General features: G+C 38.8%; 3 protein-coding genes across 5 annotated transcripts in view; 1 reads left to right on the forward strand and 2 right to left on the reverse strand.

Annotated features, from left to right (window-relative positions):
• Gfm2 (GTP dependent ribosome recycling factor mitochondrial 2) overlaps positions 1-9,746 on the reverse strand; it is a 41,505-nt gene extending 31,759 nt beyond the window's left edge. Inside the window, exons 1-5 of one of the 3 annotated variants that reach the window (XM_038324421.2) lie at positions 9,640-9,746; positions 6,478-6,562; positions 5,498-5,582; positions 3,683-3,740; positions 2,605-2,702 (exon numbers count right to left, since the gene is read on the reverse strand). In XM_038324421.2, the coding sequence (XP_038180349.1) occupies positions 2,605-2,702; positions 3,683-3,740; positions 5,498-5,582; positions 6,478-6,522 (286 nt within the window). In that variant the 5' untranslated portion in view covers positions 6,523-6,562; positions 9,640-9,746. Of the gene's footprint in view, positions 1-2,503; positions 2,703-3,682; positions 3,741-5,497; positions 5,583-6,477; positions 6,563-9,639 lie in introns of those variants that run through there. The other 2 variants (XM_038324422.2, XM_038324423.2) reach the window with 2 other exon arrangements.
• A 30-nt stretch (positions 9,747-9,776) lies between these two features.
• Positions 9,777-17,100, forward strand: Nsa2 (NSA2 ribosome biogenesis factor). Its single transcript, XM_038324425.2, has 6 exons — positions 9,777-9,934; positions 11,466-11,653; positions 11,743-11,893; positions 13,918-14,097; positions 16,047-16,239; positions 16,898-17,100. Exons 1-6 carry the CDS (start codon positions 9,932-9,934, stop codon positions 16,963-16,965), a joined length of 783 nt encoding a protein of 260 aa, XP_038180353.1. The 5' UTR covers positions 9,777-9,931; the 3' UTR covers positions 16,966-17,100.
• A 653-nt stretch (positions 17,101-17,753) lies between these two features.
• The window catches only part of Fam169a (family with sequence similarity 169 member A), a 58,303-nt gene continuing 48,506 nt past the window's right edge, over positions 17,754-27,550 (reverse strand). Inside the window, exons 11-13 of the mRNA XM_038322541.1 lie at positions 25,848-26,004; positions 22,284-22,484; positions 17,754-21,440 (exon numbers count right to left, since the gene is read on the reverse strand). Of these exons, the coding sequence (XP_038178469.1) occupies positions 20,904-21,440; positions 22,284-22,484; positions 25,848-26,004 (895 nt within the window). The 3' untranslated portion in view covers positions 17,754-20,903. The remainder of the gene's footprint in view (positions 21,441-22,283; positions 22,485-25,847; positions 26,005-27,550) is intronic.

The raw sequence follows: 27,550 nt of genomic DNA on the forward strand, positions 1-27,550 counted from the left end.
AAACCCAGGCGTGAACCTAATTCTGAGAGTTCACTCAGATGAATTACAACTTTTATTCTGATTAAATTTATAAGCAATAATACATGAAAATTATTTTTACCATTCAAAATTCATGAATGTAAGATATCACACCATTATACTACCACTTACATCAACAGAAGACCCCCTAAAATGGCATCCAGCTTCCCTTTATATAAACACACACACAATTTAAACACCAATATCAAGGAAAATAAATGTATTGGCAAGAAGTCTAGCCAGGCTGCGTAGCCCTGATTGGCCTGGAATTCACTATGTAGTACAGGCTAGTTCTGAACTCACAGAGACATGCCTGCCTCTGCCTCCCTAGTGCAGGGATTAAAAATGTATACCACCAGATCTGGCTCATGTTATTATGTGTCGGATCTGGGCCCTACTGGTCCGTACATTCCCGAGAAGTAGAGTGTGGACTGAGGAAAGAAATAGACAAGGGACGGAAGATAGAGTCGGGAGGTCTTCCAGTAAATACTGGAGCAAAAAGCCAAGTTTATTTCTCACTGTCCTTCTACACCCCATCAAAAGGGGAGGGCACAAGACTTCCATGATACAAAGAACAAGTGTGATTACCTCCTTACATCTCAAACACCCAGTAACCATGCCCTAAGTCAAACATCCTGCTGTCTGGCTTTTGAGGAGCAAAGCATCCAGTAGCTACACCTTTGGTCAAACATCCTGTTGTTTATCCTTGAGGAGCAAGAATAGGTTTGAACTCTCTGAACTTCAGTAAAGATGGAATGAATTCAAAACTGTGGGCCCCTACAATAATGACTATTATTCTAATCAACAAAGCAAACTCTGGTCACCAGAGCTGTGAAATTTAGTTTCTAGGCCTACAGAAATCTAAAATCAGTTCTTGATGCTTCAAATTTTGAAGTATTTCCAATTTCTAGTTTTAGATTTTCCAGAATAGAAATTCCCAAATAGTGAAGTTCATGTAAACATTCTTAACTAAAAATTAGAACTGAAATATTTCTGGTATCTCAATCATATGGATAAAGGATACTTAAACTATATTGACTGTAAATACACTTGAAACTGGTTAAAACTTCCTATAAGTAAAAAAAATTGAAGCTTAGAAACTATACACTCACTTCAGGTGTCCAAACTGGGGTATGAGGGAAGGGTTATCATCAGACTTACGAAACAACAGAAGCCTGACAATGCCCCACACTTGCCGTCAGTCATATACTCATTCACATAAATAATGAAAAACCTACACGAGCTGGGAACTAAGCTGGAGACTTAAAAGCACACACACATAGACAGACAGAGACATGGGGACACGGGTCATCCTTGATATAAGAGTGTCAAGAATGCCCACTTTATTGTGCTCAGGGGCAGCTTATATAGGGCTCTGGCCACACCCCAGCTCCCGGAATCTTTCAGCTGCAGACTCATCAGAACCCACTTCCTGGCCATCAGGGTCTCGTGCTCAGAGCAGAGGAAAACAAGTTGTTTACAAGAAATTCAGGGTCTGGTGGTCTGCAGTCCCCAACATACCATCACGAAGACTCTAATCTTAATGTTCTTTTCCTCTATTAAGCATCTAGTCTCTTATGTTTCCAAGTGTCTAGGAAAATAGCTCCCCAGAGGAACATATCATAAACTAGACCTCCTGAACCCACCATGAGATTCAGCCAGCACTACTTAGAAACAGTAACTCCTGATCTACACTCATGCAAGTCCACCTTTTAAATTCAGTGACACACACACTCACTCTCACTCTCTCACACACATTCAGACACTCACAGAGATCTACTCACACATACAGACATGAAAATGAAAAATGGACCAGTTGGGAAGAAGGGTGAGTGTGGGGGACAACAGAGGGTAATGGTGGTTGAAAACCCACATGATATGCATATACAAAACTGTCACAATAAAGAAAGAAAGAATGCACAGAAAAATTGGTGCAAATAAAAGCAAAAAGCTGCTATGGGGAGTAAGTGCAGGCCAATTGAGAATTAACTACAATCTGCAAAAGCTACAATTGAGCAGTAAACTGCAGACCTCAGAAAATACAACTAAGCTAAGGATTAACAAAATCGTCTCCTTTTCCACAGAGAATCTGACCTTAACTTTCCAGATTTTTTTCTTCTAAATAAATCAAACAATAGAAGTATGTCAACTATGTGGCTAGGATATCAACAACAGAATTATTTCAACACACACACACACACCCACCACAAAATAAAATCTACCTCCTTAAAGAATTACAGTTTGGAGTTACATACCTTGGGTATGTAACCTGAGTAGGGTATGGAATGTCCCTTATATGAACGCTGGAAAGTAACTGCTTTCTCCACTAAGGTGTTCTTGCAAAAAGAAATATCTACTGCTAAGTGTGGTTCTGTCCTACAAACTTCCAGTAGGCCAATGTCAAGTGAGGCCCATGACGGCCCTGGGGGTGCTCAATGCTCAGCTAAATCTCAGAAGACCCTCTTCTGGTGGTGTTGCCAGCTACCTTATCTTAATGTTGTTGTTTAGACATCAGAGACTCCATGCCATACTCTAGTTGACTTCTTTTGCTAGTGGGGGTTGGGAAGAGGAGGAATCCATTCTAACCTCCCAATGATCTTGTGTATCCAGAATAGTACAGAATTCGTTCTGTGGTGGTAGTTTTGCCTGCATCAATATGAGCCATAATTCCAATATTACGGATTCTGTTTAAAGAGGGGGGAAAAAGTCATGCATTATGAGGCACATATTACAATCAAAATATCTATGCTGTGAGAATCTACAGGTGATTAGTATTCCTATAGTACATGTAATTATGTACAAAGAAAAATTCAAAGCATATTTGGGTTTTATTTTCAGCATATACTAAGTATACATAGTGATAGACTATACTATGACATTCTCATATACTAAGTATACATAGTGATAGACTATACTATGACATTCTCATATACTAAGTATACATAGTGATAGACTATACTATGACATTCTCATATACGCATGCAATGTGCTTTGTACATATATTAAGTATACACAGTAATAGACTATACTATGACATTCTCATATATGTATATTAAATATACATAGTGATAGACTATACTATGACATTCTCATATATGTATATTAAGTATACATAGTAATAGACTATACTGTGACATTCTCATTTATGCATGTGATGTACTTTGGTCGTATTCACCCCATACCACCCTCTCTTGTACCCACCCATTCCCGTCGATGTATCCTACCACATTTTCTATTTATTTATTTATTTATTAATTATGTATACAATATTCTGTCTGTGTGGTATGCCTGCAGGCCAGAAGAGGGCACTAGACCTCATTACAGATGGTTGTGAGCCACCATGTGGTTGCTGGGAATTGAACTCAGGACCTTTGGAAGAGCAGGCAATGCTCTTACCCTCTGAGCCATCTCTCCAGCCCCCCTATATCCTACCACATTATCAGACAAAAGAGCTAAGTAAAAAAGGGCTAATTACAATATTAAGACTTGCTTATATTCATTTGTTACATTAAAAAATCTTAATACTTAACTGAGAAAAAGTATCTTTTGAGATACATACTAACATTTGCAATAGAAATTGCATAAGTCACTAGGAAGGCCTGCCGACGAAGACTTGTCAACTTCTCAACAGCCTATAGGGAACCAGTATAATGATAGTACTTACTTCGCCACGGGAGGGCTAATGATGGAGTGAAGGGATTTGACATCATTTCCTATTACACCTAACAGGAAGAGAATTGAAATTAAACTATTAGATTAATAAAAATTTTTCTTTAATTTATAAATGAAAACATACAAAATAATTTAAAACAAATACAACATTCCAAATCAAGCTAAATAAAATGCAGTTATTTAAGATTTATTTTCTACCAACATAGGAAAGTTATGATTGATAGTAGAAATTCCGGATAACAATTTCTTTCTTCAGTCCATACCTATCAATCTCTAAATTAAACCCTTAAAAAATACAGATCTATTTCAGTCAGTTACTTATTACACCTCTATTTACGGAACTGTAGAACCAGTGCTCATAACAATAAGACAGAAGGTAACAGAAGGTCCATATAAAAGGGAAAGGTAAATGTGCAGTCATGGAAGCCTGCATTTCCAAGTCTTGATGCATTCTGAGTAACCAAGTGATCATGAGCTGCCATGCAGGTTAGACCCTCCCTTCCCTCAGCTACGCCAGGCCCAGGCCCTTTAGAGACAGACGCCTGTGCGCAATCAGTCAGCAGCAGCTGAAAGATATGAATTCTAAATAGGTAAGCAGTTTTTCTTTTTTATTTTACTTATTTAGTATTTTCTTTGCTTGGCTTGTTTTTGAGGCAGTGTCTCACTCTGAAGTCTTGGTTAGCCTGCAATGTAGATCAAGTTGGCCTCAAACTCATCGAGGTCCTCCAGCCTCTGAATTCTGGGGTTAAAGGTGTGCACCACTGCACCCAGCTTTTATTTAAGGTTTTGAGGCAGAGTCTTATATGTAGTCCTGCTGAGAATTTGATTCTCGGGCCTTCTGCCTTAGCCTCGCTAGTACTAGAATTTTAATGTGAGCCCCCCCACCACATACATACAGTATTCCTTACAGAAAAATGTTCCAAAGATCACTCCACGCGAGCCTAAGTTTCAGTAATTATACCGAAGCTACAGCAACTTTACTTGTGAATTTAATTTCTACTTTCATGCTCTTTAAACAAAGTCTTCTAAATTTCTAAATAAAAAGTTTTAGCTTTTCAAAAGTCCATTGGGCAGTCTAAAGACCCAAAGACAAAGCAGCAGGGGGACACCGAAGCCTGCGTACAGGGAAACACCGGAGCCTGCGTACAGGGAAACACCGGAGCCTGCGTACAGACTGACAGCGCAGCCCGGGAACGCTCGCGTCTTCGCTGACCAGCTGCCAGGCAGGACTATGGCATCCATCACTGCACATGATGAATATGCTAATAAGAACAAAAAAAATTAAGCTATTTCCATCCAGGATTGTATGTTTGCTCCCTTCAAACACAGGAAGGCATGAGCAATGAGGTGGTCAGCTCTCGGGTATTCTGGATCCTACTAGTCAGGCCTCCAATTTAAACTATTCCAGATAAATATGTACCTAACTTCTAAAACTCAAAATAAGTTATTTTATTAAAATCTCTCGACATAAAGCATGTTATCGTAAAACTCAGCAATGAACCACAAAGTATCTCCCAGGAGGTTACTCCACCAGCGGACTCACTCACTAAGTGAGCAGCCAGCTAGCAAACCCACCCCTCCCTTGGGTCAGCTCATCAGAGGCCCACCCGGCAGAGGGGGAGCAATGACTCCATGAAGACCAATCTCCCTCGCATCTACCAAAACACTCTCACCTAAAAACCTCACGGAAATAGCCAAAAGTTAAGATAGGTTGGAAACCTCTAAAAAGCAAGGTTATGAAACAGAAAGTGAGAGACAGGGCGCAAGAGGAGAAAGCAAGCATTTCCGGTAGAACTAACATCTGTACCTGCTGGGGAGCTGTAGTTTCTTCGAAGAGGCACCCGAGTCTTTGATCTTTTTAAAATTGCCTTTATTTTACAGTAGCACATGGTCTAGGAGGGAGAAAAAGAAACTGATATTAATTTTATTTGATCATATACAACAAACATGGAATCCAGGAAACACATCTGTGGGTGCAGTGCCGCATCCTGTCACCCCAGCAATCAGGAGGCGGAGGGGAGACCTTGAGCTTGAGGCAGCATCCACCACGTAACAGCAATCTCTCTATATCCTTGTCCAAGAGGAACATATATTGCGCAGAATACCACTCGAGTAATTTTAAACTAGCGAACGAAATGGGCAGCCTCAGGACACGGCATGCAGCGTGGGTTTCACCAAGGCTCCCTGCTGGATCACTGCTGGAGGAGAAGCAGCCCAGACAAGCACAGTCTCAGTAAGTGAGTGGCAGAGGGCATGGTTCTGCTTGATGATTTGTTTTTGTAATACATAATGAAAATGTGAGTTTACAAAATAACACATAGAGCTCTAGTGTTAGGATAAAGCTTACAGGAAGACACTGTTCATGAAACATGAGGCAGATGTCAAAAATACCTCAGAAATTGTTTCCAACAGCTCTACAGAGTTTTACCTTAACTATTTAACAATAATGCCGTATCTTGATATGATGTCATAGAACTTTACTTCACAGATGTTTCAACTTACAGATATTTGAATATATGCACAGCACATTCTTAGTTAGCAGTGTAAGGGTGAGCACTCAGTACTGCCACTCTTGGAAGAGACAGAACATCAGCCTTCCTCTTACTGCCTCATAAGAACAGCATTTCGTCTGCTGCTCGCTCTTTTTACTGCTAAGGAAATTTTTAAATTGCATTTCCAACTAAATTAAGGTAGTCTGGCCAAACTAAATTAGAATAAGTTATACTAAGCCTCTGGGAAGAAACAACTGGGCTACTAAAGTACAATCCTTTCGTCAGAAACACTTACATTAAGATGTACACTGAATACTTTCCCATTATTCACTGCAAACATCCTCCAGCTGGTAAGTATTGTGACCCTCTAATATCTTACCCTGAAAAAAGAAACAAACACAATTATAAAACTAAATATATGCATTAAATCAGTAAGACATATGTAAGAAATAGGAGTGCATATTTTAGAAAATAGGAATTCTAGCTACCAAAAACTCAACACATCATTTAAAAAGTAAAACTTCGTACGAAATGAAATACATAGTTCTTAAGCTTAAATTGTCCTCCTTTTAAAATAGACATCTTAATTCTTAAATGAAGATATGAAAAGCTGAGAGTTTGGGAGATATCTGTAACCCCAGCACTAAGGAAGCAGAGGGAGGAGGGTTGCCAAATTTGAGGCCACCTAGGCTACATAGTAAGAGCCTATCTCAAAGAAAAAACAAGAAAAAAAAAACCAAAACTTCAAGATATAATTGATGCACAACTATTAAATTTTTAAAAATTAAAAAATAAAAATATATTTTAAACACACAGAATAAACTATGATAAATATTCTCATGCAAACTTGGTCGTTTCTCATTGACAACAAAAATCTACATATTCTAATTTTTATTCAAATATATGAAAATAAAAAAAAGATATAGCAAAGTCAGCTGTCTTCCTGTGGTTGCAGAAGCAAAGCACCTTGGCTTGTACTCACTAACCCGAGGGCGCCCCAGGTGGAGCCCTTGCTAGTGTGCCCAGGGTCCCAGGTTTGACCTCAGCACTGCAACAGGCCCTAAACCCACATTTACCAAGTCTTCACAACATCAACGGTGTGACAAGAAGACAGAGGACCTAACACCCTAGGACCTGGGCAGACGATGAGAAATCAGGTATACAGGAAGTCATGCTCAGCTTGTCTTCCTGCTAAACCTGCACGTAGTCTTAGAAGTCACCAAGGCCTTCCACTTTATTTCCTACGTGTATCCTGAATCTACTCCAACTGTCGAAGTTCAGGCCTCATCTTTTCTCTCTGGTTACTAAGGAACAGACATAGGCAGAGGAAGACGGATCTCTGTGAGTTCAAGGCCAGCCTGGTCTACAAGAGCTAGCTCTAGGTAAGGCTCCAAAAGCTACAGAGAAACCCTGTCTTGAAAAACCAAAAATAAATAAATAAACAAATAAATAACCTTAAATTAAGTTCTTAGTATTGGACTAATTGTGTGAGAACTTGCTTCCTATCTTCCCTCCCTATAGAAATGATGTTCCCAGAATATATTCCAAATATATTATCTGCACACAATATTTATTATTATGTATTGATGTCTCCTAATTAATACACTTCAATTCAAATCTGTGCCATATCAAACATCTTTTAGAAAACTATGATGCATGAGTTAGGCCAAAATGTTCCTTATTAGCATTAGCCCTTAATATTACTTTTCCTTTTCCTCTTTATGCTAAATAGAAGATCTCAAGCTATCAATCTTATTTTCACTACAAAACTTATTTCAGGCACAAGTAATTTTATAAGATTTAAAACTTATTTTTATTTATGTGTGTCCCTGTGAATGTATGCCATCTATGTATGTAAAGGTGCCTGCAATGACAGCCGGGAAGAAGAACAGCAATTCCTAGATTCAGGTTAAAGTAATTTCTTGATCTAGAAGTTGATTAAATAAGAAGCTGATTAAATAGGGCCTGAAAACCCGCTGAGACATACATCTACAATATATCGATTTTCTAGATGTATGTGCCACTTCAATAAAATCTTTAAAAAACAAAGCAAAAGCCGGGAGGTGGTGGCGCACGCCTTTAATCCCAGCATCAGAAGGTAGAGGCAGGCGGATCTCTGTGAGTTTGATGACAGCCTGGTCTACAGTGAGTTTCAGGACAGGCTCCAAAGCTACACAGAAAAATCCTGTCTCAAAAAACCAAAAAACCAAAACCAAAACCAACTTGCTGGAGTCCCAGGTCTTCTTAGATAAACCACTAGAAATCTCTGCACTTTGGTCTTTCATCTACCGCATCACAGAAACAGCATGAGAGCTAACTCCACACATTCAATAAGAATTGTGTTTAGCACTGCTTTCTAAGTGGATGAAGACAATTCTTGCACTGACACTGACTCTAGGCAACTCAAACAAAACAAAATACTATGGGGACAAAAACCTGAATCCAAGCACTAAGACTTCTTGGGATGAATACTTTCTGATATTGGTAGTTCCAAACTTAAGCGTTAACTAGGATTTTTTTTTCTTTTCTTTTCCTTCCTTCTTTCTTTCTTTCTTTCTTTCTTTCTACTTTCTAATATTGGTAGTTCCAAACTTAAGCGTTAACTAGGATTCTTTTCTTTCTTTCTTTTTCTTTCTTTCTTCTTCTTTTTTTCTTTTTGACTACTAGGGGGTTGATGAAATGGCTCAGCTGTTAAAAGCATTGGCTGCCCTTCCAGAGAACCCAGGTTCAATTCCCAGCATCAACTAGTACTCCAAACTATCTTTTGTGATCCAACACCTTCTGGCCTCTGAGGATTCCAGGCACGCTCGTGGTGCACAGACATACATGTATGCAAAACACCCATACACATTAAAAAAAATAAAGTCACAAAACACACTTTTTAAAAGGGTAAAACTGACCCTAATTACATGTGCTTTCTTGGGAATTCCTTCCCGGCAAGAGAGAGCCAGTTCATCCAGGTTCGCTCAGTCCTAGTTCCCGAATTTCAATAACCGGCCTCAAGAACTTAGGAAATTAAGTCCTGAACCTCCATTAAAAAAAAAAAAAAAAAAAAAAAAAAAAAAAAAAAAAAAAAAAAAAAAGATCTCTTGCTTTCCTGGCAGGTGGCCCAGCAGTTTTACTTTATACATAACAAATGTCAATTACTTGTGCACACACTAGTGACAAGAGAAAAACAAAACAATCAGTCGCCCTTGATAAAGGATGAAGAAAAACGTCCCTAATTTCACCAGGCATCAAGGGCTGGGCTTCTGGAGCCCGGAGTCAGTCGCAGCCACAAGGTCAACAGCCCCCAGCACAAGACCGGTGGCCGCTGCACAGTGTGGCGCTCACAAGGCACTGTGCACCAAAGACTAGCTTCTCTCTGCCAGACTGAGGGGAGCAAGGGGCGCCCGCCACTCCAAAACTGGCAACGGCCTCACGTTACAACTCCCCACTGCCTAACCCAGCCTCATACCTTCAGAAGGAATGTACAAACCAGCCAGCTTGCGGCGCCGCAGAAGAGGCCGACCAGCCCATTCCCGGCGTTGCGTCAGCTAAATATCGCCTGCTAGCAACTTCCGCTCTCCTGCCTAGGAAGCGGAGAGCCGACTCGGAACGGCTGTGTGACGCTCACGCTTCACTCGGCCTTCTTAAAGTGGTGCACTTTCCCGTTCCGCCTTGCGCGGCGTGTTCTCGTGGGTCAGTGAGACCCAGAAGAGGTTTTTCGCTGTCGGGAGGTCGCGGACGGTTGTTCCGCGGCTGTCATCATGGTAAGGAGGCCGCCTCGGGCGCTGGCGGCGGAGGGCTTGGGGGTTAGCGTGCTCGGACTGTCGCGGGGGAGGACGGTGGCAGGCGGAACTGAGACGCTGTGGAGTTGGATGTAGACTCCAGGAACTTAGCTGCGGGACGGGGAACACCAGTGAGACCGTTCACTACTAAAGTCCTAGCGTGGCGTCGGTGTCAGCCTGATGGAACGGAGTTGAGGCTTGTGATAATAACCCTGTAAAGTAAGCACAAATTAGCATCCCACCATTTTACTGCTCAGTAAGTAAACCTGTAGTCTTTGCAAGAAGCCAAACAGCGAATGAATTGCGGAACCAAACCTAGCTGTCCAGACTGTCTGCCCTTTTCTTTCTACTGGATGTTTCTCGACAGAATGGAATGCCTTATAACTTTCTTTAGTTGCTGCAGAGTTCATGTGATAGCAGTTAAAAACACCATCCGTAATAGTTTTGTTACTTAGCATTATTCTCTAAACTGGACTTGACCTTGCATTATTGTCATTTTTTGTGGGCTCAACATATAAATAAATGCTGATCACAGTTTCATATATTTAGGATGCAAAAGGATCCCATACAGTACTGACAATGAGCAAAATGATACACCCACTTCGGGAGACAGTTATGGCACTGAACAGTTTCCATACAGAGAACTGAATTCAACTATATTATTGAAACTTTACTGCTAACTATCAAAGGGAAAAAAGTGAAAAAAGTCCAAATAGTCGTCATCTGAGCAGAGGACAAATGAGTTTATGTTCTCACTCCGGAACACTACCCATCATTATAAAATAATTAAGCACTGATATACACAAGGATATATTCCAGTTGAAAGAAGCCAGATGCAAAAGGGTATATGTTCTGTAGATGTCATTCACTGGGAAAAAAGTAAACATAGAAATATAAGGTTGTCCCTGGTGGTGGTGTGGTGGCACACCTTTAATCCTAGCACTGTGGAGGCAGAAGCAGGCAGATCTCTATGAGTTCCTGGACAGCCAAGGCTACACGGAGAACCATCAATAAAAACCAAAAGAAGAAAAAATACATAGGGTTGAAGATGGCGGTGTGTGTGTGTGGGGGGGGGGATGACTTAAGTAGCACATAGGAATGTTTTGAGGTGATGGAAAATAAATACGCCATCTTGATTTTAATGGTTACAGAAATATATGATAGGTCAGAAATTACAACTCAAACCTAGAACTAAAAATGGCAAATTTTGCTTTACGTAAATTGTTTTGGTAAAACTAAGAAAGTTTCTAATTAAAAAACCTGAAAATAATTTACCTTATTGTCCAAAGGGAAAAAAATAATGAAATCCTGTAATTACCACATCTCATTATCCCTTCATTGAACAGGAGCTTTTCCTGGGATTCATGCCGGTGTAAACACGTATGTTTAATTTACATCCTATGAATGGCGATAGTACTAGAGTCATTAAAGCTTTGGGTAGTGTGGGAGTTTCTTAGAATAATCCTTTTAGTACTTAAAAAGAATTAAAGTAACGTTTCTTGAATCATTTCAGCCACAAAATGAACATATTGAATTACACCGTAAACGCTATGGATATCGTTTGGATTACCATGAGAAAAAGAGAAAGAAAGAAAGTCGGGAGGCCCATGAACGTTCAAAGAAGGCAAAGAAAATGATTGGCCTGAAGGCTAAGCTCTACCATAAGCAGCGCCATGCTGAGAAAATACAAATGAAAAAGACGTAAGTGGTCCTATCTAACTCTCAGAATCGGGAACACCCATTGGGTGATAATTGCCAAACACATTCCAAATCTCTTTCCTTTCTGATAGTATTAAGATGCATGAAAAGAGAAACACCAAGCAAAAGAATGATGAAAAGACCCCACAAGGAGCAGTGCCTGCCTACCTGCTGGACAGAGAGGGGCAGTCTAGGGCAAAAGTGCTTTCCAACATGATTAAGCAGAAACGAAAAGAGAAGGCGGTAAGTGATGAAAAAAATTATCTTGTTTTGCTTTACAGAAACATTTAAATTAAAATTTGAGGTTCTAGGTTTATCTCCAGTTTAATTTGGAACATTAAGTGCAACTATAGTTCCATTTGTATATCAAAGTCCTAAAATGTTTTGTAAATTTTTTATTTTGGTGATGATTTAAGATTTGCTTATTTGTATTTTATATGTATGTTTGCCCATGTCTGTGCATTTATGACACTACATGATGCCGACCAAGGCCAAAAGAGGATTCCCCGAGATCTGGAGTTACTGTTATGAGCTGCTATGTGGGTGCTGAGAACTGAACCCAGGTACACTGAAAAGCAGCATTTGAAGGGCTCCTGGCTGCTATGCCAGCTCTCAAGCCACAGTTTTATAAATTTAGTTTGATAGAAACTTCTGTCTTATCACCAAAATTGAAATATCCCCATTGAAAAAAATTTTGAATTTAAGTTTTAACAAAATGTATCACTGGGAGCTGTGGACATAGCTCAGTTGATAAGAGTTTACCTAGTTTGTCTGTAATCCCAGCACTTGGGAGGTGGGGGAGGCAGGAGGATTGAAGTTCAAGGTCATCCTTCGCTAAGTAGCAAGTTTGAAACCAATTTCATCTACATGAGATCCTGCAAGCCATTAGAATGTCATACATCTGGCCAGTACCAGTAGTGGTGCACACTTTTCATTCCACCACTTAGGAGGCAGAGGTAGGCAGATCTCTGAGTTCGAGACCAGCCTGGTCTACAGATCTAGTTTCAGGACAGGCTCCACAGCTACAGAGAAACCCTGTCTTGAAAAACCAAAAAAAGAGAATGTCATACATCTTTTATTTAAAAATTATTTAAAAACTAAGTAGTGAACCTTAAGAATTCAGTAGATAATGACTTCCTACAATTGAAAATCCACGATGCTGTTGGACTGTGGAGAAAAACACAACTTCCTTGTTTTTCCTGCCTTGCGGTGCCAGAATTTGGTTCTAGTGGAAAATTTCCAAAGGGACTTAACTTAGATAAAAATTCAACAATTCTTTTTTTAATTTTATTTATTTATTATGTGTACAATATTCTGTCTGTGTGTCTATGCCTGCAGGCCAGAAGAGGGCACCAGACCTCATTACAGATGGTTGTGAGCCACCATGTGGTTGCTGGGAATTGAACTCAGGACCTTTGGAAGAGAAGGCAATGCTCTTAACCTCTGAGCCATCTCTCCAGCCCAAATCCAACAATTCTTTTAATACACCTTTTACAATTACTGCCAAACTAGCTAAAATTCTGTCCCAGTTTGAAAAGTAGCAAATTTTTAAGCACCTGTGAATAGAATAAGAAATCTAATAGGAAAATACACAGTATTAAAGCTTTTTTTCTCAATTTGTAAATATCCCAAATTAGAATGTTATGAGGAGTAGCGGTTATCTACTCAATGAATAGATTGAACTAGTCTAACTGCAGATAAAAGAATCTAGAGTTCAAGGGATTGTAAATCGTTCTTGGCTGCCAGGTCATTGTGAAATGCTGGAGTTGGTCCGAGAACCATGTCTTAGGAATCTTAGTCCAGCATTCTTTTCAATGCCTAGTATTGCTGTACCTTGGGAGGTTTTGCTTTGTGTGTCTGTGTATTTTGGAGCGGTACAAATCACCCGACAACCTGATGATCAGTCTCAAAGTCCATTTTAGGGTAAAATAACGAAGAAACTAAGTGGGATAGTGTGCTTGTAACTAGTAACTAGGACATACACTGCTGATATGTCATTGCCTTAGAGGAACGTGTTTTGGGTCCATAATAAGGTATGAAGAACTCTTAGCTTAACCAAACCCCATTTATTTAATGTACCAGGATATATGAACTTAACTGATTTTTCTTAATTATGGCTTCTGAAGAACCAGCACAGACTTCCCCAAAACCGTTGAACAACATGTGAAGTGTGCTGCAAGGTTTAGGGGAAGTGAGTGTTCTACTCTAACTAAAACAGGTGACTTGTTTTACTCTCTCTTTATTACAATACAAACCTGCACTTCTAGGGAAAATGGGAAGTCCCTCTACCCAAAGTTCGTGCCCAAGGAGAAACAGAAGTATTGAAAGTTATTCGAACAGGAAAAAGAAAAAAGAAGGCATGGAAGAGGATGGTTACTAAAGTCTGCTTTGTTGGTGATGGTTTTACCAGAAAACCGCCTAAATATGAAAGGTTTATCAGGCCGATGGTAAGTTTCTATGGGAGTATGATGACTTAATGTTAGCCCCTTGTTAAATATTCTTGGATAAAAAATATTAGTTTCCTGAAATTGCTAAAATTGATGTGAATAACAGCTTGGAGAGCATTTTGTGCTATTTTTGTTATGTCATTAATGGAAATTTACTTTCTATTTCCATGAATCTAGGCTGAGTCTTAACTTCAGATTCATAATAGATTTGAGATAAAAGAATTTTTATAACACACTGCTAGTGAATTCTTGTATTTAAACATTATACACTAGACTCTTCATTCTTTTATAGTCGTATTTTCCTTATTCAACAAGATAGATGCTATATGCCTGAAGTGCTAGGCCTTTGATACCAACCCATTAGACAATTTGAGTAAGAATGTTTGTTTGCATTTGTTCTTAGCCAAAAGACAAAAAAGCACTGGACTTAGCTTGAGCTTTAGTGAGGTAAATGTCGTTTTTACTCCTTTTGAGTACATTCTAAATAGTATAACTGTTTTTATAAGGACTATAAAATAGCTTAATTTCTGTTGATAGCAGTAATAATATCTTCACAAACTAATCCCCTGCTTAGAATTTCCCCTCGATTTTTTTTCAGAATCCTTTCAGAGATTTAATGTGCCACCATTAATCTAGCTTAGATACATGAATGTTGGTGGTATTGATCTTAATGCTCAATCTAAATAATTCGTAATGGATTCAAATGCTACAATCACTGCTAACAGCTTTCTCACTGGATAGGGCAGTTTCTCCCCCCCCCGCCCCCCAGTTCACTTACTGCACCAGAGGTTACCTGCCTGCAAAGCCCAGAACATTTGTTCATTCATGATTTCTGACTTTAATTTTGTATTTATAATCTCCGGAATTAATTTTGGTGGCATTTTTTTTCCAGGGAGGGAACTTTCTGTCTATTGACAGAAAGAACTTAAGAACTTAGTTAAACATCATTTTCCTTCCATCCCCAGAGGTAAAAATAAAGCAAGACTGCATGATGTTCTGACATTTAAAGTACTGTACTGATAGGACCCCATCCAGAGGACATGGTGGCATCTCTATGACAAGGACCTCTCAGAATATTCTCCAGTCTTTGAGTCATACTACCATCGACAAGAGAAAGCTAACACCCACCAATCCCTTTTTCTTCCCCATGTGATAAGGCGAGCAGGCTTGCTTTTCATCCCGCCCAGATCCCACACAGCTAGCTTTAGACCCGAAATAACAACACACAAATTGTATTCATTTAAACACTGCCTGGCCCATTAGCTCTAGCCTCTTAGTGACTCTCACATCTTGCTTAACCCGTTTCTAATGATCTGTGTTGCACTACAAGGTGGTGTCTTACCGGGAAAGATTCAGCATGTCTGACCTGGTGGCTGGCTTCATGGCGACTGTCTCACTGCCTTCTTCCTCCCAGCATTCTATTCTGTCTTCCCTTCCTATCTATGTTCTGACCTATCAGGCCAAGCAGTTTTATTAATTAACCAATGAAAGTAACAGATGATAGAAAACCCTCCCGCATTACCCATGCTTAAAGATGGCTGGAGTATTTGGAATCTGAAATTGGGACCCGTAGGTTTGATTCCATTTACCACATACGATTTAATCAAACGTGCAGACCCAGAGGGCTCTTGGGAGGTTGTCATGTATAAACGAGGTACTCGTGAGCTCTAGCAGTGTCTGGCATGGAGTAAGCTCAGTGAGTGCAGTGACTGGAAAGAGAAAAACACAGCTATTAACTGGGTATTCTGACATGGGAAACCTTTGGATTGTGTGTACTTCTTTCTACCACATTTATCCACTGAGATTTTTAGTCTGTTGAAATGTTAATATTTTATTTGATGGTTTAAGACAATATTCATCTCCTAGTCGAGATGACTAGAAGACTAGAACAAAAGGATTCTAAAGCCCCTGCCCACCATGTGAACTCATTCTTGTGGTTGACTTTCTAGGGTCTGCGTTTCAAAAAAGCTCATGTCACACATCCTGAGCTGAAAGCTACCTTTTGCTTGCCAATACTTGGTGTGAAAAAGAATCCATCATCCCCATTATATACAACTCTGGGTGTAATCACCAAAGGTACAGTTATTGAAGTGAATGTGAGCGAGTTGGGCCTTGTGACACAAGGAGGCAAGGTTATTTGGGGTAAGTAAAAGTTTAAATGTGAGGTTGCTTTCCTGTAGCCTAATGCAAACACTTTCCTAAGTATTAAAAGTATACAACTTTCTCTCTAATGAAGAAGAACCAAGTATGTTAGGGGATTGGAGCGATGAGGTCTTTTCATGATTTAGTTTTTGCTTTTACTGCCCAGATTATCCTTAAACTTAGATGTTTGAAAAGGAAGACATTGGGTTTTTTTTTTAAGATTTATTTATTTATTATATATTCAGTTTTCTGCCTGCATGTATCCCTGCAGGCCAGATGGGGACCAAATCTCACTACAGATGGTTGTGAGCACATGTGGCTGCTGGGAATTGAACTCGGGACCTTTGGAAGAGCAGGCAAAGCTCTTAACCACTGAGCCATCTCTCCAGCCTCCAAGATATTGTTTAAAATAGGTTGTTAAACTGATTTGAAATTCATTAAAGCAAAATAAGTCATCATAGGAAAGTAGACACTAATAAAATGTATTAATAAAATGGAGCTGGCTGCTGTTTGTGAACATAATTACATAAGTTTAAAGTATAACTTGATCTTGAGTTATCTTCTGCTCGTTTATTAAATACGTTAGACTTTTGACAAGTTTTATGCTTTAAGATTATTTTTGTTAACATTCTTTTCCTTTGGCTTTTCTTTTCCTTAGGAAAGTATGCCCAAGTTACCAACAATCCTGAAAACGATGGGTGCATAAATGCAGTCTTGCTGGTTTGATAGTGACTTCTACTGAGAACTACGCACCGTTAGGAAAACATCATCACTGTGATCTTTCTGAATACTACCAAGGTGCCTACCCATGAGCAGTCATCGAGGAGTATTTGTTACATTGTAAATAAAAAATAAAAACTGCACAGTTTTACAGTTAGTCTTTACATGGTAAGAAAATGTAGTGACTGAATAGCAAGCATACAAATAGATGTATGTGAACTAAAAGTGTGTATGCAGCATTCCTGGAAAAGCCCCCAGTGTAGTTTGAAGTACCCATAAAGGTTAATGAACACTTAATTATTGATAAGTACTTTCCATCTCACTGCCATTAACCCTAAAAAAATGGAACATGTTAAACGTGATAAGTGTTTAAGAAATAAAATACTACATTAAAAGTATGTGAGAAGGTAAGTTAAACTGAACAAAACTTGTGGCTTTTCCACTAGTAACTAATAATTTATGTAGTACTTCAATGAACTCCAGTGTACTTGTACATTTATACTGCTACAGTGATGGTACAAATTGGTTTAGATAGTTCTAGACCATGTACTAGTGCCCCGAGTTGTAACTTAATCCAAGCTCTTTTGTGGTCTGTGAATCATGGTCATGGTTTTTTTTTTTTTTTTTTTTTTTTTTTTTTTTTTTAAGTCTGCCTTCATAATACAGCCAATGTGACTAGTTTTGCCTTTAACAGAATCATTCAATGTCTATTACAATAACTAACCACATCTTCATGAATGAAACTTGGGGGGGGGGGAAGAAAAAAAAATTGAAAACACAGACCAAAAAAACAATCACAAAATATAGGTTTAATAACTATTTTAAACATTAAGGTGGGGGGGAAGACTAGCAAGGAAACAAGCCATAAATTCTCCAGTAAGACTTGCAGCTCTGAATAATACATTTTTTTCTCAAGTTTTAGAACATACAAAGATGGTAGTAAATGACCATTCAGTACAGACAAGATTCACCTCAGGACCTTTCTTACAATTAGATTTTAACATTTTCCACCAATAAAAATGGGTAATATATGATTTATTCACTTAAGTCACAGATGGTGAAAGGAAGTCTGACTTCAGGTAATCAGTGTGGTATTGCTGAAGTAGGTTTGCTTTTTTTTAAGTAATAAAAACAGCAAACTATCTTGTAGTAGGAAGTATGAAAGCAAGCATGGCATATGTAACAGACCACACCAAAAACACCAGATTGCGAGTGGACATAAAAGGCAGAAGTTGCTTTCTAAATATGGTTACATATGAGTAGAGTTAGTATAAATTCCTTATTTACATTGAAATCTGTGTAGGCTGCTGGTGTGACCACACCTTAGAAAGTAATCACAGAGGAAGAAGCCTCGGAGCAGATGTTTAGCTGGTAGACAGGGTTTAAAGAAACACTATGTTAAAGTCACAAACCATCTCAGGTAACGCTGTGATCATCTGTTAAAACTAAATCATTAATGACTAGAATTCCTTGCTCTGCAAACCAATGGAAATATGAACTTAGACATATTAAAGTAGAACGTGAACATACATAGATGACTGACATTCTAAGTCATGCTATTATTTGATATCATTAAAAAATCATAATAGAATCTCTCCATCTTTAAAACTTGTAAAGGAGCTTTACAATAAAATTCTTAAATAATTTTTTGTGTGGTCTAACAGTTTAGGTTTGAAAGTAAAACTAAAATTTTGCTAATACTCATCTGCTTTATATTATATAAGGAAATATATATGTATATACACCAGAAGGGAGCACCCTTCTCCACAAACATGACTTCTAAACAAAAAGAACCAGTTCCCAAGATATGACAGGGTGTGACCAAACATACAAAACTAGCTGCTTGAAGCCACAGCAGTCCTCCTAATGCCTTGCAAAAACTACAAGTATCGAATTAAGTTTATTTAGGTTCCCTACTAAGCACAAATTTTGTTATAAATTTTATATAATCAGTATGCTATTGAACATGAAAGATCTTTCCTGTGTGACAGAATTTTTTCCTGTGATCTCTGAACTTTAACTTCTGGCACAGACAACATATTTCCTTGTGTGCTAAATGTTTTGTTTTGCTTTAAATTCCATTTATATTAAACAAGTTTAGTAAGTATAAGTTTATATATTAGTCCCCAGTGTGATGTATTTTTCTTTAACTCAAGAGACTATTCACACATCAAGCTGCCAGTGAGTGCAATCTTTAAAAACACTCATTTAAAGAATGTAAAGGTAACAATTGCCAAAAAAACCTAGAATTTTTTAGTGAGTACTATAAAATTAGAATTTAATTTTCTGAATCTTAACAGACTCTTCAGATACTATCCCTAGTTGAGATCTTAACAAAAGCTTCTCTAAATGTGTAAAACAGCATCAGCATCTGGCAGATCCACCAGAGTCAGTCGCATCTATTCTTTAGCTTAGCATTGAGAAAAATGCCATAATTTTCACTTGACAATCATTTAACTAGCTTCTAGCCAAAAATAAAAACAACAGGCAAATACAAGTGTTCTAACATCATAGTAGAGTGTACTATTTGGTCTGCTTAAAAATTTCAACTAATTGGACTTTCTAAAACATCTCATCCCTAAATGTAAGACCTGACATCACCAGATCACCTAACTGACTGAAGACTGAATGAACTGCAAATCGAAACTCACAGCACCTCACATAAGGACACAAAGTCCAGGTATTTTCTCAAGGCTCAAACTATTTCACAATAATGAACCCAAATGGTCTCAAAATAGCCTCCAACTTAAATATAAATGAGAGTACATGGTACTTCCAAAATACTATTGGCAGATTCTCTGTGGCGTCTAAGAATAATCGTTTTGCTCATTTTAAAACCAACTGTCATAAAGAAATGAACAGGTTTTCCCCCTATAAAAAAAAATCAAATGCTTTTGCCATGGCAATAAAGTACACATACAGGGTAGCCTACAGTCAGTAGTCAGAAGATCTAAAGTATACATCTCAAAGGGACAGCAGAAATAGAATTTAGGCATTTGGACATCTCACAGGATAGGTCTAAAATGTGGTTCTAAACCAATCCCAAAATAGGTTTAAATAGGTATAAAATGCAAGCTAGATGGAAGTCTTAAAAGAAGAATCACAGTGATTTACAGAGAGTAGAGGGGTTAAGCAGACTTAGGAAGGGCTATACTTCTACAGAACTCTAATTAGGCAGGAATAAAGTATCTGATCAGACCCACCCACAGTCCAAATTAAACTATATTCTAAATTCAATTGCTTGAATTGTTTAACAGATTAAAGTGTACCCAAGCTTTTCAGCATCTGCAAATATACAGAAAATTTTAGAAATTATACCAAACTAATACGTCAGGTGGAATTTTAAATTACCCATATACCACAGCCAAGTCTCTAACAGTACTGTTAACGTCAGATGATATGAAGGCTAGACTGTGTACTTCACAGATGTTGAACTATCTACAACTAATAAGAAATAAAAACAGTCAAACTATGTTTTGTCCTCTCACTTGAGATTATTTTAAGGTGACACATTTTTGTTTAGTTATGCCTACACTTAAAAAATGGAGATTGTTTTTGATACTAAGATAAAGCTTTGAGAACCCTTGCCAAGTTTTACCATTAAAGCCCTTAGTATAAAAGATTTCTAAGATCTTTGTGTTAGAAAGTCTACTAGATTTGTAATTTTTTTTTAAAATATTAATGGTTAGATGTCCCACGTGCTAAAGAAAAATGTATGACCTGGATTCCCAAAATTGACACATGGTTCATAAAAATAAAAGTTACTTAGAGAAAATAATAAAAAAGAATGGTGAGCCCTGAAGGGTAGAGGAACCTGCATTTATAAATAAGTTCAGATTGAAACTTTGGAATCTGTCCTGTGCCCCATGCTGTTTATTAATTACCATGTTTAAAAACAACAACTACATTACAAAGAAGAGAATTTATCATACGCATTTCTTCATTCAGGACAGTTTGGCTTTTTTCTTGGCTGGTCCTTTATGTCCTTTGGCCTTTCTTCTCAAATTCCTCCTGTCTACTACAGGGACTTCCACTTCTATCTCCTCTGAGCTGCTATCCACAGCTTTCTCAGCCGACTGTGTAAACTGGTCCAGGTGCTCAGAAGACACTTCAGATTGCTCCTCTGACTGGTTCTTCTGCCCTGCATTCTGTGGAAATGGCACATCTTCAAGTTCTACCTCTATCAGAGAACTCTGAGCAGCAGATGTTTCGTGGGCCTCCGGGACCCCATCCTCACCCTGATCCTCCAGTGAGGAAGTAGTGTTGGGTGATAAATTCTCAGACACTGGCTCTTCAGGAAAGTCTGTTACTGCAGAATTGGGAAAACCACTGTCAGACTTCTCTTCATTTGACAGAGTGGCAGCACTGTCTGAGCTCCCCAAATGTGTTTTCTTTTTTGAAACTAACTTTTCCTCAGTATGTCCTTTATCATCAGATGGGCCTTGATATGTCAACATTTCTGAGTCAGAAACAGGTGAGGTCTGGGGGAAAAAAGCCATACAAAAATAAAGCTCAATAAACAGTTTTATAATACAGTTCTAAATTAATCATTCTCAGAACACTGTCACTGAATTATGTAAAGAACTCAGTACTGATTATTTTTGTTACAAATGAGTCCATATTCTAAATTCAACTCAAAATTTCTTCAAAATTGTCTCATGGCAAAATTAATACAGTAGGAAACCATTTTGCCTCAAAAGAGTATCCAAAACAGTTTACGATTCTACCAAACCATCAGTTATCTCTAAGTTCTGCTGTTACTATAGCCAGAATGAAGACTCTCTTGGGACAACACTACCTGTCCCTGCTCAGTCTAACTGGTTTCACTGGACAATAGCGGTAAGGACAATGGGAGCTTTAGTCACCAACCTCAGTAAGACACTTAGAAAGCATTAGTATACATGTCTTTTAGCTGTAAGTCGTAATAGTCAAAGCTAAACTAATTTTTAAATATTCAACAAGCTTTGCTTTAGCTTGTCTACTGAATTTAAAACAATCGAAATCACCGTAGTAGTTATAGCCAATGTAGACAATAAGTATTCAAATGTTTGATATACCATGGGTTTTTTTTTTTTTGTAATTTTTCTAATCATTTCCCTAAGCCTTTAAGAGAGTGCTCATTTTGTTACCATAAAGCAGTTATAATGTGGGGTGGGGGTGGAATTGAACCTTGAAAGACATATAAAAATTTATGTCTGAAATAAGAATTCTCCTAAAGAGAATATGCTAGGATGTAGGAAAAGATTCTGACTCCTCCACCTCTACCTAATGGCACCAATACTGGCAAAGGTTGCCTATAACAAAGTGAGGTGATTCTGCCTTACCTTGTCTGGTACAGCCTCAGAAGTTTTTGGAGCATCTGCCACCACTGGAACAGTATTCACAGTCTCTTCTCTGGAATTCAAAGACGGAACTTTTAACTCTTCTTCCAGACCTTCACTGGTGGAGTCCTCCTCTTCAGTTACCAGTGAGGTCTTAAGGGCATCATCCACGACCTCACCATTCACAGGCTCTAATGTAGAGTCCTACACCAAGAAGGAAAGTCAGGGTCTGATTACAAACTAACTAGCTGTTCAAGGCTCAGTTCCTACTTATCATCCACCAGGACTCACAAGAGATTTAAGACAATATAAAGTATGAGTTAAAGAACAGATTTACTTGAGGAGGAACCTGATAAAGAGTCCCCAAGGGCTGGGCATGATGGCACACACCTTTAATCCTATCACTCTGGAGACAGGTACTTTGATCTCTGTGAATTCGGAGCCAGCCTGATCTACAAAACTAGTTCCAGGCCAGCTAGGACTGTTAAACAGAGAAACCCTGTCTTTAAAAACAGAAAAAAAAAAAAAAAAAAAAAAAAAAAAAAAACCTGGGGGCAGGGCGGAGAGGATTCCCAAGGACCACATACTCCCACATACTCCTACTGTTCTTTTGGTGATAGGGCAGTACCAGGATGCCTGGGGATTTCACAACGTGGGTCTGAGACTCAACAGAAAGATCCTGTTCCTTTCTATCTATTTCTTTTCTTCTTTTGCTTTCTTTGGTTTTTCAAGACAGGGTTTCTCTGTGGAGCCCTGGCTGTTCTGGAACTCGCTCTGTAGACCAGGCTGGCCTCAAACTCCCAGAGGTCCACCTGCCTCTGCCTCCCAAGTACTGAGATTTAAAGGCGTGCACTACCACTATCCTGCTAATGTTGAAAATTTCTAATTCCTAATGATAGTCTAATAACCAGAAGGTATTCTTTACCATTTTAAAAATTAGAATATTAATGCACATGACTGGTCAAAACTAGATCCAATACCAGATTTTTTTAATTTATTTATTATGTATACATGTCTGTGTGTATGCCTGAAGGCCATAAGAGGGCACCAGGCCTCATAACAGATGGTTGTGAGCCACCATGTGGTTGCTGGGAATTGAACTCAGGACCTTTGGAAGAGCAGGCAATGCTCTTAACCGCTGAGCCATCTCTCCAGCCCCCAATGTGTAGCCCAGGCTGGCCTTGAACTCGTGATCCTCCTGCCTCTGCCTCCTTCAGCAAATCCTACCGGCGTGCGCCACCACAACCAGCCAATACCAGATTTTATATTCAAGCATATAAAAGAAAGTTTTCCAGCTGGATGTGGTGGCACACACCTTTAATCACAGTACTCAATGAAGGCAAATCTCTGTGAGTTCAAGGACAGACTGGTCTACATAGTAAGTCCCAATACAGCCAGGACTCAAAAGAAAGTTTTCCAAATGAGATGTGAGAATTACTTACCTTTTCCAAAATAAAATTTTTCTAAAATAAAAGTTTTTCAAATGAGCCTGGTGGTATGACTATAACCTTAGTACCAGAAGACTAAGGCAAGAGGATTCTAAGTTTAAGGACAGTCTAAGTAAATATAATGTCAATTCTAAGTATAGACTGGATTACAAGGGAATTCTATCTCAACAAAGAGAAAGTATATTTTCTATCAATATATATTTTACTATTATACAAAGTGGTATACACCGTTGGTTGCAAACAGAAGGTAATTATAGTAAAATCAAAAGGATCAACCATAGAGGGAGAAATGTTAAAGAGAAGAAAATAAAAACAATAGAAGGCAGAACTGTGGTCACAAAGTAAGAAGCAATGAAAACGTCAGTCCTTTAAGTTTTAGATTTGAGAACAGAATGAACAAAACAGGAAAGCAGAATCAACACAGAAGAATGGCGCCAAGGCAAAGAGTGAGTACCGTTCTTGCAGAAGACTAAGGTTCAGTTACTAGCTCCCACGTTATGTGGCTCACAAATGTCTTAACTACAGCTCCAGAGGATTCAGCAACCTCTTGTAGCTTCTGTGGGCACTCATAAAGATGCTCAAACACAGAAATATACCTCCACACATAATCAAAAATAAACATAAGAAAAAAGTATTATTGGATTTAAGGTGACAGAGATATACAGTAGGCAAGTTATATTGTAGATCAAGACTTGGGGTTGGTATGGAGCATTTGGTATGAGGACCTAGTTCAAATTCCCACATCCACAAAAAAGGTGAACACAATTGCTTGTTCCTGTAACTAACAGCAGTAGGACCCAGAGACAAATGGTCAACCAGCCTTACCAGCCAGGCTAGATAAAAGGAAGGCTTCAGTTTGGTGAGAGACCCCCATCTCAAAGCACTAAAGCAGACAGCAATAGAGGAAGACATCCTTCTCTGGCCTCTGCATGTGTACACAGGCAGGTTACAATAGAGGAAGACATCTTTCTCTGGCCTCTGCATGTGTACACAGGCAAGTTACAATAGAGGAAGACATCCTCCTCTGGCCTCTGCATGTCCAATGGAGTTGTCACTGGAGTGCTGTAATGACATAGGCTAAATATCTTGCTAGATGAGACAGGTTACATGGAACACACTGTGTATTATAGTTTAAAGAAAACTGGTATGAGTGGTGCCTGAGAGCTTTTTAGAGTTAAGAGCACTGGCTGCTTTTGCATAGAATTCAGCAGCACCCACATGGCATCCTAAACTTTTTAACTCCAGCTCCAGAGAATCTCATGCCCTTGTTTTTGCAACAGTCTTTCTGTATAGTCCTGACTATACTATAACTCACCATTAGATCAGACTGCACTCAAACTTACATAGATATACTGTTTCTGCCTCCCCAGTGCTGGGATTAAAGGTGTGGACCACCATGCCTGGCGTTTGAAGCCCTTATGAGCTTCAAAGGTACTAGGCATCAGACACATAAGTGGTGCAGACATACATGGAGGCGTCACACCCATACATAATAAAAACATAATAATAAAGAAAATTGGTAGTACTTTGATTCTTATATTGCATACACTAGGGAAATAGGTAAAAGACTTTTCAAGGAACTCAAGTGCATATGAAACCATGAAGAAGGAATGTTTAAAGTAGAAAGGACTGAAGCTATCAAAAAGGATGGAAAAATGGGTAAAGGGAAAAGGAGAATAGGAATAACAAACATAAAGGGCTCAAATATCAAGCAGGATTGTTTACTTAGCTACAGAGAATTTATCTATTTTCAGGTTTTGTTTCATGGTGTTTTGTTTGTATTTATTTTACCCATTTTTTTCCCTAGTAAAAATAAAAAATCTAAATCCAAATAACTAATTTGTAATTCTAACAAAATTACAGGTGCAACTGAGGACTGCATGGACACTAGCCGGTCTTCAAGGCTTTATCACTTGTATACTTCAATATCTTTAGCTCCACTTCTCGGTCTGTATTCAAAATGCACTCAGGGATCTTCCAATTTGCCTTCTTATTATCCTAGTCAATGTGTACTTTTCCTTAACACCAACCACTATTTCTACATATGGTCATTTTTCTCTAGCAGTGTATGGTCAAGGACGCTTTCCTCTACTGGTTTTATTTATTGAGGACTTCATACTTTGTCACCATCCTGTTTCTCCAGGCGTGGCTGAGTGTCCAGTGCAGGCTGTGCATCTTTATCACTGCTTTCTTCTTCAAATTCAATCACTCTCTGCTCAGGTTCTTCTTCCAAGAATTCTTCTGAGCTCTCTGAAGTACGTGCAGTATATTCTATTCTGGAAAACAAATCAACAGATAAAGATAAAATTTAAGGATCCTATTTTTGAGACAGTATAGGTGATGAAGTCAGGGCCTCTAGTACAACTGATTAACCAAAGCATTGTACAATCCTGGCCCTCTTTATTTTGAAAAAGGTCTTGCTAAAATCGTTCAGCCTGTCTTGGGGCTCACTCAAAATCCTCCTGCCTCAGTAACCTAGAATCCCTTAGGGAAAAAAAGGTTGTTCTTTTTTTCTCCCTTTTTGTGATGCAAGAAAGGGTTTCTCTGTAGCTTTGAAGTCTGTTCTGGAACTCAGTGTGTAGAGCAGGCTGGCCTCAAACTCCAATATCCACCTGTCTCTGCCCCCCAAGTGCTGAGATTAAAGGCTTGTGCAACGACTGCCCAGCTAGAATCCCCATAGGACCTGACATGATCCTTTACAGACATTCCTTGGCTATGTGGAGTGGAAACAACTTAAATGTCGTTTAACTGATGAATGAAGAGTGAGACTGTAGTAAATATATACCATGGATTTCTATCCAGCTGTAATGAAAAATTATCATGAAATTTGTAATTGAAAGGATAGAAGTAGAAAATATATACTGTGGTGGTTTAAAAGATAATGGCTTCCACAGGACACCGTGTTTGAATTCTTAGTGCCTAGTTGCTAGAACTGTTTGGAAAGGATTAGGACATCAGGCCTTGTTGGAGGAAGTATATTACTGGAGATGGGCTTAAAATTTCAACAGACTCCCAGTGTGCTCTGTGTCCTGTTCTGTGGATGAGCTCTCAGCACTGCTCCAGAGTCATGCCTGCCAGCTTCCTGCCACACTCTCTACTGTGACGGTGATGGGATGCTAACCCTCTAGAACGTTAACCTCCAAATGACCCCTTCCTTCTGAGGTTGACTTTGTTGTGGTCTTTTGAAAAAAAATCACAGCAACAGAAAAGAAACTAAGAAGTTGGTACTGGGGGACGGGCTAACACTGTGAGAAGAAAAGAGGAATCTAGAAGACTTTGGGACTTTGGCCTAGAAGACAGCCGAGAGCAGAGCTCGGAAGACAGTGGTGACAAAACCACATGGACTATGTAGACCCGGCTCAAGAAGCTTCGGGGGAAGTTTTTTTTTACTGTCTTTATTGAGCTATATATTCTTCCTGGGGGTAGAATTAGCAGCTGGCTAGATACTCATTCTTGTATTATTTTGGCAAAGAATCTGGCTGCCTCCTGTCCTTGTCCTGAAACCAAACTGAAAAGTAATGGAACAATTTCTTCAGCAGAGGAGATCTCCAGACAACTTAATAGGTCTTAAAGTCACTATAACCACTCCACAATGTGTTATGAATAACCACAATCACTCTGCTGCAGATCTACAATGAGAAAGAGCAAGTGGGGCAAAAAGAAATACTAAACATACAGTTTAAAGAGAAAAGGAACACATGAGATATAGAGCTACAGAATTAGGAGTTTTCTATACCGGGGTTCAGTATTTCCTCACTATGCCCCCTTAATGTCTCTTAATGTATACTCTGTGCCTTATATGTTGAAGTATGTAATCTGCTT

Source organism: Arvicola amphibius, chromosome 3, assembly GCF_903992535.2.
Source record: "Arvicola amphibius chromosome 3, mArvAmp1.2, whole genome shotgun sequence".
In the NCBI taxonomy this organism is placed as follows: Eukaryota; Metazoa; Chordata; class Mammalia; order Rodentia; family Cricetidae; genus Arvicola; species Arvicola amphibius.

Coding starts and splice junctions, on each gene's coding strand:
- Nsa2 (XM_038324425.2), top strand. Junction 14,098..16,046: donor AAAGGTTTATCAGGCCGATG/GTAAGTTTCTAT, acceptor TTGACTTTCTAG/GGTCTGCGTTTCAAAAAAGC. Junction 16,240..16,897: donor AGGAGGCAAGGTTATTTGGG/GTAAGTAAAAGT, acceptor TCTTTTCCTTAG/GAAAGTATGCCCAAGTTACC.